This window comes from Fundulus heteroclitus, chromosome 14, assembly GCF_011125445.2.
Source record: "Fundulus heteroclitus isolate FHET01 chromosome 14, MU-UCD_Fhet_4.1, whole genome shotgun sequence".
Taxonomy (NCBI): domain Eukaryota; kingdom Metazoa; phylum Chordata; class Actinopteri; order Cyprinodontiformes; family Fundulidae; genus Fundulus; species Fundulus heteroclitus.
In genome coordinates, this window is record NC_046374.1 from 815,394 (window position 1) to 829,100 (window position 13,707).

General features: G+C 42.2%; 1 protein-coding gene across 1 annotated transcript; it reads left to right on the top strand.

Moving 5' to 3' along the window:
- Nucleotides 1–947: 947 nt before the first annotated feature.
- On the top strand, nt 948–13,707 carry btr12 (bloodthirsty-related gene family, member 12). Its single transcript, XM_012856274.3, has 8 exons — nt 948–1,103; nt 2,706–3,172; nt 3,257–3,448; nt 3,684–3,779; nt 6,858–7,091; nt 7,595–7,742; nt 10,436–10,462; nt 11,602–13,707. The coding sequence occupies exons 1-8, from the start codon at nt 1,100–1,102 to the stop codon at nt 12,138–12,140; spliced, it is 1,707 nt and encodes a 568-aa protein (XP_012711728.2). The 5' UTR covers nt 948–1,099; the 3' UTR covers nt 12,141–13,707.

Genomic DNA, 13,707 nt, shown 5'->3' on the forward strand with positions numbered 1-13,707 from the left:
TGTGGTTAGGGCTGTGTTTGTCCAGCCTTGTGGCCAACGGCTAAAATAAATATCAGGTCATATTTATGACAAAGAAACAACAATTGATTTAAAAAGGAATATTTTTTATTTAATTAATTATTTAATACAGATGTTTAAGGGGACCTATATTATTTTTATATGTGACATGATGCAATATAGCAGGGGTTCTCAAATATAACCCTAACCCCATAGCAGCGATAAAATGTTTCCAAGCACTCCTTTAAATTCATCATGCTGACAGTATTTTTAAACAGCCTTTTTTACTGTTAAATAAATTAGGAATTATGTATGTTTTTAAAAATATATATAGAAATACACCTAAGATTAGAGATTTGGTGAAGATTAGATCCTCATTTTCAATAAAGCTAAAGTCGATGAAACTGTTGTCATACTGATTTGGCTTTAACCTTACTTGATGAAATGGGCTGAGTTAAATATTTGTCTCCTCAGCCCCAACAACATGTGTTTCACAGACCCCCAACCCGGGTTTGCAGACCCCCGGGGGTCCAGGGACCCTAGTTTGAGGACTGCTGCAATATATGATCAATTATTGACACAAATGTGTCAGAGGTCCTACTGTTAACTTTGCTAATTCAAGGGTTGGAAGTGTCTTGTTCTCAGTTTTATTCCTACTCAGATTGTTCTGTTCTTTGTATCTGTTAACAAGGATCCCTTGCCAAAAATAATTTCTGATTTTCTAAACTCAGTGGACTTCCACTGCCACTATTCCTCAAGAAATCAATGAAAAGATAAAAAAAACAACTAGACTGACCAAACAGAATGCCTCATTCCTGTGTTTAATTTCCCCACAGAGACGTTTCTTCACAGGTAAAGTAAAGCACAAAGCGCTTGTCTGGTTTTAGGGCTTTGAATATTTACTCTGCTCCGCCATGATAACAAAAGAAAGACTAGTTTGGGTGTGTCACACTGAAAGTGGGAGGACCAACTTCAGGTTTCAGGAAGAGCGCTACACCTGTTGGTCTTAGATCCACAGGAGACTGGTTGGAGTGAAGCGCTGCAGCGTGCCAAGTCAGAGACAAAACAACAACAACAACAACAACAACAACAAAAAAACAACATGAGTAAGTTCAACTTTTGTTGTTTTCATGTAACTGTAGAAAGGTTTTTGGAAAGAGTTGAGACACAAACCTTGCCAAAGGTTTGAAAAAATGTCTTTGAGTGGTGTATAGTTGACATGTATAAGAAGTTAAATAATGTTAGTTTGATCTTTTGCCTGAAAGTCAGAGATAGTGACTTAGGGGTGTCTTGATTTGTCCTACAGTTTGATAACGGAGTTTAAAAAGCAACACAAGCGGCAGTAGATTATTTGTCTGTAAATGTGTCTAAATCCTGAAGCCAACGCAGGAGCAGGGAAGGTAGACGGTCCTGATCGTCTGCATTCCTTAGATAGTTGTTCCCCCACCACAGGGCAGAATAACCCATTTAAACTCCTCCAGTTAAGTAAGAATGCTCTACTCCCTCTGTTACATGCTGTTCATGTCACACAAGAAGGTATGAAATTCGGACCAGCCGTTTGCTTTTCCAGCTTTAACAGATTTCCCTGTCCGCAGTATCTAGTGTGTGGCCTTCACAGGTCATTCATCAACAAGGCCTCAGCGATCCTGTTGCCTCATGCATCATTTCCCCATGTGCAGTTTCACCTCTCCCCAGCAATCACTTCAATATTTATCCTGACATATACATGAATTGTTATTGATCATGCTGTTCATGTTTTAGACTTTCTCGTTGAGGTAAAATGAACTAATTCCAATGCAACGTTGATTTTTTTTTAGCCATCTAAATTCTAAAAAGATGTTCAACAGCATGTGAACGGTCAGACATACGCACCGTGTGCAGTCTCACACCCAGCATCAGGGGGCGAATGTGGAGAGTTTCAATTTAAAGCACAACATGGACACAAGAGATGCTGCTGTGCAGGCTTTACTTGCTTCGACTGCTCAAAAAATAACCCTGGAAAAAAACAAAACAACAACAACCAATATAACATAACCTCAAGTTAGAGAAGATATAATCTCTTGTTTGAATTACTTTTTGTCCTAAATTGGCAATTAAATTTATAATTTTGTACGTTTACAGGTTGTGTACCAATCATTTAAGCCTGCATTTGAGATAATTTGTTCTTTATTTAATATGAATAATATTCCATAATCAATTTATAGTCAACTGTAAAACGAGTAACATGTGACTTGAATTAGGTTATGACAGAAGGTATTTTGGTTTAAATAAAAGGTTTTAATCTGTCATATTTCATCAGTTAACAAGGTAAAATTAAATAGCATGTGAAGTAAAAAGAACAACCCAGAAATTAGTCAGTTCCTCTGGTCAAATTAAAGTTAATAGTATATTTTTGTTATACATCTTTATTTGTGTCTTTACCTGGTCAGAAGGTAAATTTTGACAAATCATACACAAGATTACTTATTTGGAGTCAGAGGCATGCTTAAAATTTTTAGTCAGGAAGAAATTTTAACTCAGTGGAGAGAACTTTGTCTCACATTCCCCTTGAAAGGCAGATCCCAAGAAGCCTCTCCAGTCAATGATGGAACACACTGTGATGCTACACCAATTGGACAACCTCTAATTTCCTCTTAGTAAACCCTAATTCACTCAGGAACCTTACCCCCAAACTTTAAGCCTTCACTTGTCTTTCGTCCGTCTTCCAGGCATCAACTCTCCGGGAGGTCGCACCCTCTCTGAGGACCAGTTCACCTGCTCCATCTGCCTGGAAATATTTGTGGAGCCCGTATCGACGCCATGTGGTCACAGCTTCTGCAAGGCGTGCTTGCAGGGCTACTGGAACCACAGCAAGAAGTTCTTGTGCCCCATGTGTAAGAAGGCCTATACCAGAAGACCAGAGATGAGTGTCAACCGGGTCCTGGCTGAAATCTCCTCCCAGTTCCAGGGCTTGATGGTCTCTGGAGGCGCCTCTGGAACCCCCTCACGAGGGGGCTCGCTGACTATAAGCTCAGACCCAGGTCACAGCAGCTCTCCTGCGCAGGATACTGGTGAGTTTGCGCAGCCCGGTGATGTTCCATGTGATGCCTGCATTGGGAGGAAGTTAAAGGCTTTCAAGTCGTGTGTGAACTGCCCTGGATCTTTCTGCGAGTCCCACTTAAGACATCACAAGAAGGTCTGTTTTCCCCACCTTGTTCTCATGTCTACATCTGTCCACCCAAACCTAACGGCTCCATTCCCATCCAAAACTGTGCCCTAGGTCAAGACTCTGATTTCGCATCGACTGATTGAACCCACCTTCCACCTGGAGGAGAAGATCTGTAAGAAACACGAGCGCCTCCTGGAAGTGTACTGCCGCACCGATCACACCTGCATCTGCACTGTGTGCGCAGAGGCCTCGCACAAGTCCCACGACATCATCCCCGTCAACCAGGAGTTCAAGAAGAAGATGGTGAGCTGTCGCCATTTTCTATTTCTAGCAGAAAGTATATCATGTAATCCCGAGGTCACCGATTGAAGTGTCCAGGTGGCAATTTCCTACGATAAGACAAGATAAGAAAGCTGTGCTTTATTGCTTCTGATATAAACCCTGTACACTGTTTAACATTAAGGTCACGTTTTGTGACTTTGTTAATTGATAGCTGTTTTTAAAAAATCGCAATTCTTTTTTTTCCCCCCTCTCTCAGACTAATCTGGGAAAGAAGAGGTCAGAGCTGAAACATTTAATCAAAGAGCGAACCAAGAAACTGGAAGAGATCAAGCAGTCCATCAAGGTTATCAAGGTGATTCCGCTGCACACCAACAACCATGTCAGTGTATGACTGTGTCATAAAAACCAACGTCTTCCCACTAATCTTGGGTTTCTGTGGTATAGATGAACCAAACATTTCCCATAAACTGAGTTTAACTCAGGTATGGGCCAGTTTCTGATATTTGATAATTAATTCAAAGTTTCAATGTTGTTATATTTTGCTATCATACAGTTCCTACACATTAAAGTCCTTCTAATGATGATGCCAGAGGAAGGGCTACTTTCCCTGGAGTTTTGTAACCACTTTATGAAGCCTAGAAGAATGTGCCGCTGCCCCTCCCCCACCTGTTACATACACAGTTAGTCAGCAGACTGAAATAAAGCCCCTAAAGTTTTCCATCACTTCACAGAGACAAATTTGATTTGTCTCTGTGACAAAGATTTATTGAGGCCAAACTAAAGCAGCACCACCCATCTTTCTTACTAAGGTAAGATTTTTTTGGAAAAGGTCTGCCCAAGCTTGTAAACACCGAAGTAAATCAGTCTTCACAATAAACTCTCGGAAAACATTGCTAAATTAGACCGTGTAGTTAAATTCATTTAAAAAATACTTCATCCTATATTTTTGCTACATTCTGTGAAATTCAAAATTATTATCAGTATTTGTTACCTTGTGTTTTTTAAAAACCAGGGAAATCATGCCATATATTTCAATTTTTTTTTTTTTTTTTTTGCCGTCTGCGTCGGTAATTGTCGGTTTTTAAAATGCTCAAGGTTACCATTCAGTGAGAATCTCACCCCAGCCCTTGCCTTCTTTAAACGTGTGTTTATTTTTTACAGCCAATCAGAAGCAATGTTTAACCGGTTCCCAGTGTCTGTTAAATATTTACCCTGTCTACTGTGAATATGTGCTTCCAAAGCTCAAAGGCTTCAGCAAGGCTCTTTGCTCTAGGCTGGATTATAAACCATAAACTGGTGTCTACTCCTTTCACTCGCTAAAAAAAAACAATCCCCACCCCCACCCCCCGTATTCTGTACTCTTTCTTTACTTTGACGAAGAATAGGAAAGAAATTTGGGCAATGACGTGTCCTTATCTGAGTCATTCCTCTCGTGCTCTCCGCTTGTTTTTCTTTCACACACGCAGACTCTGATCCATGTCCGAGGCCATCCGACCGGTGGGGCTGGTGGAAACACTTGCCGATTGTTTTCTCAGATGCTGCGTTTGCCCACGAATGCTCGGCCGTAAAATTTTATCTTTGGGGGAAGAAATAAACCCGTGAAGGGCCCATTGCCTGAAGGGTTTACCATGACAACTGACTGGGCCAAATATCGCAGACAAATTGCGACCGGGCAAACATTAAAATGCATGAGGTGGTTCAGCATGCTGCCTTCAAATGTCACAGGAGGACGCTGTTTATCAGACTATTTTAAGATATAGTCCTGTTATTTATTTTTACAGAGCATTTTAGCTGCACCTTTCCTTGATTAGCCAGAAGCTAACATGTAGCACTTTCATTGAAACTCTTGGATTCGTGTTTTGCTTTGTCAAATACAATCAGGGTTGTGTTACAGTGGATTAGGATGGCCTCGACTGTTTGTCGTAAACACCCCTGTGTGTGTTTATGTGTCTACGGGTTTATGTTGCCGTCTCAGGGCCCTTTTAGACCAATGGGCCTCATGTGGGCCAAAACCTGATCCAAATGCAGCAGACCCCCCCTTTTGTGGGCTAGGGGTTCTGTTTGGGGGTCAGGGTAAGGCCATCAAAAGGGTTGAAATCAATTGAAGTCAGGGCACGGCTCTCAGTAAATGTTAGAACAAGGATCTGTGTGTGTGTGATTCAAACTAATGCAGACAGGAAAAGCTAGTTGGGATTTCCAATCGGGCTTGGGAAAAAAACACAACCAGCCTGTCCGGTTGAACAAGAGGTGGCAGACAGACTCTTGGTGATTGATGCAGAAAAGAAACAATTAAAGAGCCCAAGGCCTACATTTTGCATGCTGACTGTGACCAGGTTTATTTGGTTTAATTTTAGCCTGAGGTATACAGCAGACACACCTTTCTTGTATCTGCTGTATTCCTCAGTAGAGAAGAGGAAGGTGGGATATTATTATTATTTTTTTGTATTTTTTATTTTTTGGTCTAAAATTCTATACAATTCACTCACATTTTTCAAAGACTAAACATGTCTCACATCACACAGGAGAAACCCAAAACTGTTAGGGAAGAGGAATTAGAAAAAAGGAATTTAGAATGTTTTGTTGCTTCTCATCCCTGACTGTTAAAGTTTTTTTAGTTAATAAATAAAGCTTAGCAAGTTAGCATAGCAAAGACAACCGATGATGGGAGTTTTGATTGTAGTCCCTGTTTGTGTTCATGGCAAAAAGATAATATCTGGTTAGATAAGTAGGAAAATAAAAAAGTTTTTTTGCAGAAAATAATACATTAAAATAAAATATATACTCTGTTGGGTATCACTGTAAGTGAAACCAAAAGCGAGTCTGTTTTTTTTTTTCTGGTACGAGAATTATGAGAAACAACTCCAAACACACTCCTTCTTTGGAAACAATCATGTAACGTAGGAAACCGGTTTATTTGGGAACCTTGTAGGTTGTTACATTGGTTCTTACTGCCATACAAACAACAGTTGGTTTTCGTACATTTTTCAGTGTTCATTTTGTGAAACACAAATCAAACTCTACGGAGAGGATGTCATTTTCATAAGCCAGACCATTCTTCAAATGTTGAATCTGTTGTATTTGTTTTGTGGCTTTTCAAGCTTCATCAAGTACTGGAAATCCCTTTATTACAAAACTAACCCAGATTTTTCTTAAAAGTATCCCAAAAATAAACCCAAACACATCCTCCTTATGGGAAATAGTATGTATAGTAGGAGGAAACTAATTCTAATTGAGATGTTATTTTTCTCTAAAAGCACACTCCTAAAGTCTGACAGTAAAAAACAAGTAAACATTTAAACTAATGTAGTCTGTAGTGTAGCCTAAAAATCACAACCACCCTTCTACCGTATTGTTATATCGCTGACATCATCATATTGACGCCACCTGGGCCTTTCTTAGCGTCCTAAAAGAGCACAATTACTGTCTGCAGGCCAGCTCTCAGAAAGAGCTGGAGGACAGCTGGCAGGTGTACGCTGAGCTGCAGAAGCTGGTGGAGCAAAGTCAAGCGGAGATGGTGGAGCTGATCTCCACCAGACAGCGGGAGGCGGAGCGCCATGCCCAGGAGCTGGCCAGGAGTCTGGAGAACGAGCTGAGCCAGCTGAAGAGGAGGAGCAACGAGCTGGATGCCCACGCCCACACCAAGGACAAAGTGGTCTTCCTTCAGGTAGCGCAGACTTTCCAGTAAATCCCAACATCCCTGTAGACCTCTTTGATGAAATATATATATAAAAAAAGAAAGCTTGTTTGACAAATGCAGTCTATACTGGCATGAACTACCATTCTATATTGAAAGAATAATATAGTTAGAGCCAGCTGTGGTTTGCTTTAAGAGTTCAGAGGCACGACATCAAAGGCCTCAACGAACCGAGAGAGCCTGTTAGCCCTCCCTCACCCTTTTATTCCCGCACTTTTCATGTGTGTAAAACGGAGATTGGATCGCACATGAAAGATTCTTTTGAAGTCAGCAGCCTGGTATGTTGTACACAGTGGGAACGGAAAGATGCAAAGCAGCAAATTTGGAAACAACGTGCCTTTTTCCTCCCCCTCATTTAATCTTTTAAAAACAAGAGGGGAGCGCTAAATAAGGTCACCAACGTCCTATTTTAGTGCAGCTTGTTCTCCTCCCTGCGAACCTCATTGCATTTTCATGTGCTCTGTTTTCCACAGAACCTGGCCACGCTGTCCCATTCGCCGGAACTCAGCGATTGGTCAGCGGTCAGCATAAACACCGACATCTATCTGGGGAGCCTGCGCTCCTCTGTCAGCAGCCTCATCGAGAAGTTCCAGGACGAGCTGAAGCGGCTGTATGGGAAAGGTGAGCGAGCGGCTGCCGTGCGTGCCGGATCCTGAGCCGGATCCTGAGCCGGATCCTGAGCCGGATCCTGAGCCGGATCCTGAATCGGATCCTGAGCCGGATCCTGAGCCGGATCCTGAATCGGATCCTGAGCCGGATCCTGAGCCGGATCCTGAGCCGGATCCTGCGCCGGATCCTGAGCCGGATCCTGAGCCGGATCCTGAGCCGGATCCTGAACCGGATCCTGAGCCGGACCAGCAATCAATGAACACTAGCGTTTGAAAGGGATAAATAACAATACAGTTCAAACTATTGGTCACATGAAACCGCTTGCATTGGCCCTGACATTTAGATCAGTTTCATTATGTGTGTTTTGTTTTACTCTAGTCATGACGTGGATCATTTTCTTGTCGCATATACAGTGAATAAGATAAGATAGGCTTTATTGATCTCACATTGGAGAAATTCACATGTCACATCGGCCCAGTAATCAATAATCACAAGAAGGTGCCATAAGTAGGACAAGGTGAATCGGTTATGTACAGATGCACCTTGTCCTGCAAATAGCAAAAGCATTCAGGATTTCCACATTTTGCCACGTTGCAACCACAAACATCAATCTAGTTTTTACCACCATTCCATATCATAACTATATTATTACAACCTAACAACCCCTAAACTGACAAGTGCTGAACATAACAGCAAACTATAACAAGATATTAAAAGAATGGTAAAACGGGTATAAGGCCTGTACTTGTATAGCGCTCTACACCACATTCACTCACACCCTGACGGTGATTAACTGCATTGTAGCCACAGCTGGCCTGGGGCAGACTGACATCCATCGGCACCACTGGGCCCTCTGACCACCACCAGCGGGCAATGCAGGTGAAGTGTCTTGCTTAAGGACACAAATGAGACTGTCGGAGTGGGGGATCGAACCGGCAACCCACCGGTTACAGGACAAGCTCCTAGCTCCTGTGCCACAGTCACCCAGAAAAGAAGAAAAATATTGAACTTACCTAAAAGTGATAAAAGAAATTAGCAACATAGACACCAACAAGTTCAAAAAGGGTTAGGTCATGGAACACCATCTCCAGCTCTGAACATCTCACAGAGCGCTGTCCACCTTAAAATGGAGAGAGTATGGCACAACTGCAAACCTCTGGAGTTGTGGCTCTGCAATGTAACTGAGAGGCCACACAAGAGAAGCGCTAATCAGAGATTCAAGAAGTCCAGGGTTACTCTGTAGGACCATTAGTGCTGCACTGCACACATCTGGTCTTTAAGGAAAAGTGGCCAGAAGAAAGCTGTTGTTGACATGAGGTCACAATAATTCTCATTTAAAAATTTGCACAAGCCATATAAACATGTGGAAAAGGGTAGAGAAACAGAACGTTTATGCCCACATGCAGAATGTCATGCCTGGCTAAAAAACGGACACAGGACATCGTCCTGAACACACTACCCCCAGGGTAACACATGGTGGTGGCAGTATCATGCTGTGGGAATGGCTTTCTTCTGAAGGAACAGAAACTCTGGATGATGGGTTGCTGGATCAAGCTGAACACAGGGCAATCCTGGAGGATAATGACCCAGAGCTACAGCGGAGTGGTTTAAATCAAAGTACATGCACATGTTTGAATGGCCTAGTCAAAGTCCGGACCATTGCTATTCATGATGGCTCGGTTATCAGAGCAGGCGCACCATGTGCAGAGGGTTTAGCCAATTATGTACTTGGTCTGGGTTTGATTCCCAGTCTTGAGCCAGATGCCTTCCCCTTCCTGCATCACTTGGTTTCCTGTCAAACTGCTGTTCAATAACGGTCACCAGTGTGAAGAAAAATCTTTAAAAAAAAAGGTGTGTACAGACACAGTCCATCCTGTCTGACTGACTTGCTAATTTGCAAAGAGGGATGAACTTCGGTCAGTAGTGGTACAAACCTACTAGAGAAATATACCCAAAAGACCCCCAGCTGTTACCTCAGTGGAAGGTTCCAGAATGTATTAACTAAGAGACCTAAATACAAAACCATGGTTTTCAGATTTTATTTGCAAAAAAAAAAAAACCTATAACTTTCTTTCCACTCTACCATTATGTTCAACTTTGTGTTTCTCTGTCACATAAAACCATAAAATCCAAATAAAACCCATTGAAGCTTTTGATTGTAAAGTGATGAAATGTGAGAAAGTCCAAGAGATATAAACACATCCTGTCAGAAAGATGAGAAAAAAGCTGATAAAACAAAAACAAAAAAGACAACATTGAATTGCGTTTGGTTGTTTCCTAACCCTAAACTCTTCTAGATTTGACAGCCGTTGCCTTTTTCCTCATTTTGGTTCATTTGCAAAGATCCAGTAAAGCCCATAATCCCTTGTATAATACAGACAACATGTTCTATGCAGATTTGAAATCAGGCATATGTAGGTCAGCGAACACGCTCTGCAGGATGCGAGTGATTCATCTTTGCGTTCACACATCAGCCATGACTGGACAGATGGAGACGGTGGCGATGTTGCAGCACAGCCGCGCGGGCTCAGCTGAGTGGCAGCAGCACGTGGCTGGAGCCTTTCCAGCCCTACACTCCGGCTACACGCTCAACACCAACATGAGCCATCTGCTTTAGCTCTGACTTGTTTTGCTTAATGAGTTGTCGACTTGGTATGATTTTTCTCCCTCACCTTCTGTCTTTGTCTGTCCTTTCCCCCCCTCAGACCTCCGAAAGATGCAGAACTATGCAAGTGAGTGAACCCAGCTCAGCTTCTTTCCCCCTGCACGATGTGACGTGGTAACGAGCTCCTTCGGGTTGCTGAGCCCTCTGATGCTCGGTTCCCCTGAATGCCCACAAGATGGAGCCACATCTTTTCAATCCATCAGCATGTTGGCCATTTGAGAGCACAGATACAGGACTGTCTCAGAAAATTAAAATATTGTGATAAAGTTCTTTATTTTCTGTAATGCAATTAAAAACCATGAAATGTCATACATTCTGGATTCATTACAAATCAACTGAAATATCGCAAGCCTTTTATTGTTTTAATATCGCTGATTATGGCGTACAGCTGAAGAAAACTCAAAAATCCTATCTCAAAATATTAGAATATTTCCTCAGACCAAGTAAAAAAAAAAATTATAACAGCAAAACAAAATCAAACATTTGAAAATGTCCATTAATGCACTCAGTACTTGGTTGGGAATCCTTTTGCACAGATTACTGCATCAATGCGGCGTGGCATGGAGGCAATCAGCCTGTGGCATTGCTGAGGTGTTATGGATGCCCAGGATGCTTCAATAGCGGCCTTTAGCTCATTTGCATTGTTGGGTCTGGTGTCTTTCAGCTTCTTCTTCACAATACCCCACAAATTCTCTATGGGGTTCAGGTCAGGGGAATTGGCAGGCCAATCAAGGACAGTAATGCCATGGTCAGTACACCAGTTACTGTGAGAATCTTATGTCGTCTCTTAACCACTACCATACTTGTGATTTAGTTTACTGAACCAAGCTGAGTGTTTTTCAAGGCTCAGGAAACCCTGCAGTGTTTCGAGTTAATTAGACGATTCAAGTGATTAGTTGAATAGCCTACTAGTATACTTTTTCACGATATTCTAATATTTTGAGATAGGATTTTTGGGTTTCTTAAGCTGTAAGCCATAATCAGCGATTTTAAAACAATAAAAGGCTTGCGATATTTCAGTTGATTTGTAATGAATCCAGAATGTATGACATTTCATGTTTTTTAATTGCATTACAAAAAATAAAGAACTTTATCACAATATTCTAATTTTCTGAGACAGTCCTGTATCTGAATCTAATATTTAGACTTTTCCGGGGGGGAAAAAAGCAGCTCAGTCAGCATTTTATTCTGCTTTCTCCTCTCCAGGTGAAGTCATTTTGGACCAATCCACAGCCCAAAAGGACCTGGTGGTGTCTGAAGATGGCCAGCAGGTCAAATACGAAGCGCGCAAGGTCTCCCACTCCGAGGGTCCCAAACGCTTCCACCCGGCCCTCTTCGTCCTGGCCCGAGAGAGTATCCACTCCGGCCGGCACTACTGGGAAGTGGACGTCGGGCGTAAGACGGCCTGGACGCTCGGCGTGGCCCGCGCTACGGCTCGCCGCAAGGGCGAGATCAAGCTGAGCCCCGAGGGGGGGTTCTGGTGCCTGTGGCTGAAGAACGGCGAGGTGAAGGCCCTCGCAGCCACTCGGCTGCCTCTGATGCTGCCATCCCTTCCCGGCAAAATAGGAGTCTTCCTAGATTACGAGGCCGGCCAGCTCTCCTTCTACGACGTGAAGACGCGCCAGCATCTCTACACTTTCGCGGATAAGTTCGCCGAGAGCGTCTACCCGATCTTCAGCCCCTGCCTTAGCCAGGATGGGAAGAACAACACTCCTCTAGTCATCACGCCCGTTAAACACACCTAGGCCGGCCAGAGAGCAAACCTTAGACCAAGAGCTCAGTGTTTTTGTTGAAACAAGTCCTCCTGTCTTTAAAGACTTCATGGTGGTGTCACTTGTTTGCAAGGCACTTTATATCAACTGTGTCTAGTTTTGTTGGCTTGAAGCAAATCAAGCTCCTGCTGCACACTGTGTGTAAACACTGAAGGAAAGACTGTGTTCAGAGACTTTGGCCGGTACAGTGCTCAGTGCCTCTTAAAAGTCTGGACACCCCAGTTCAAATCCCAGCTTTTTGTGATGTTAAAAATGAGACTACGGTAAATCGTTTCCAGTCTTGTTTCACCTTTGATGGGACATTTACCCTGTTCAGCTAAAAACAAACTAAACAAATGGGCTAGGAGAGGGAAAAAAGGTATGAAAGAAAAAAGGTGCAATAACCTGGTTGGGTATGCTCGTAAAGCAGTTGCAGCTTTTGATTCGGTAACAGCATTCGGTTCAAATGTGCACCCAGCCATCACCAGTCACAGTAAAGCTGATCAACCTGATCTTTAGGGACAGTCATTTGTTCCAGCTAAAGGTTCTACATGTGGCAGATATCCTCTGGTATTCTCTGCACGTCTGGATCAAGACGGAAGGCTGGAACCTTTTTTTTTTTTTTTTTTACCAAAGAATCCCCCCCAAAGCCTTTTGGAATAATATATATCATATGAACCAAACTTTAATCTTTAGGTCCATGATTGCCATAAGCATGTCTGACACAGAAACAGCATTAGACTCTATGAAACATCATACATGCATGTTACTGTTATTTAGACAGAATGGGGTTTCTGGTCAGGGTGGGAGAAGTTATAATCAGATCAAAGCACCATTCAGGTTTCCCCCAAAAACTTCAGCTTTCTGCCGCAAACCTGAGGATAAAGAGAGTTTTGATTTTAGTTTAGCTCAGCATCACATCGACTCCAAAAATGTCAAAATCATGAGAGGAAAATTTAAGTTCTAGAATGACCAAACTACATTTGAGAGAAAATCTGTGAGGTCACCTGAAAAGATCTGTGGACAGGATGAGATCTAACAATCTTTTTATTTCATTTTCTTTGACCTGTACCAGAACTGGCTGTGTCTCAGTTGAATTGTACAGGACAAATATTAGAAAGTTTCAAATGATTTATCATGGTCTCATTTATTTACATTACAATAATTTAGCCTTTACACTACTGAGAGCAATGCTAGGGGTGGTGTGATAAAGATGTCCGTCCCTCTAAGTCTCACTAATCATAACATTCTTTTTTACCATGTCTAATTAAGTTGAAAATGTGTACAAAGATAGATGGTTGGCTGTGACAGCCCTCCCATCATTTAACTCTCTATGTAACAGTAGCTATGTGTCATTGAAAGTTTAGCATTTTTGTAAAAAGAAGTCCTTTCAGGGACTTACTGAAGGAAACAAATAGATTGTTGCACATATTTGAAAGATGTTAAACTGAGCTGTTGTTGTTTTATAGGGTTTGGATGGTCTGTGATTTTATGTTATGCAGGTTCTTTTTCTTATGTTCTTTCTGCAGTTTTCAAATAAATATGATCTACCCTAAAATGA

Excerpts from the sequence above, each read along its gene's own strand:
- btr12 (XM_012856274.3), top strand. Across the intron at positions 3,449-3,683 it reads AGGAGTTCAAGAAGAAGATG|ACTAATCTGGGAAAGAAGAG; the intron begins GTGAGCTGTCGC and ends CCCCTCTCTCAG. Across the intron at positions 7,092-7,594 it reads ACAAAGTGGTCTTCCTTCAG|AACCTGGCCACGCTGTCCCA; the intron begins GTAGCGCAGACT and ends TGTTTTCCACAG.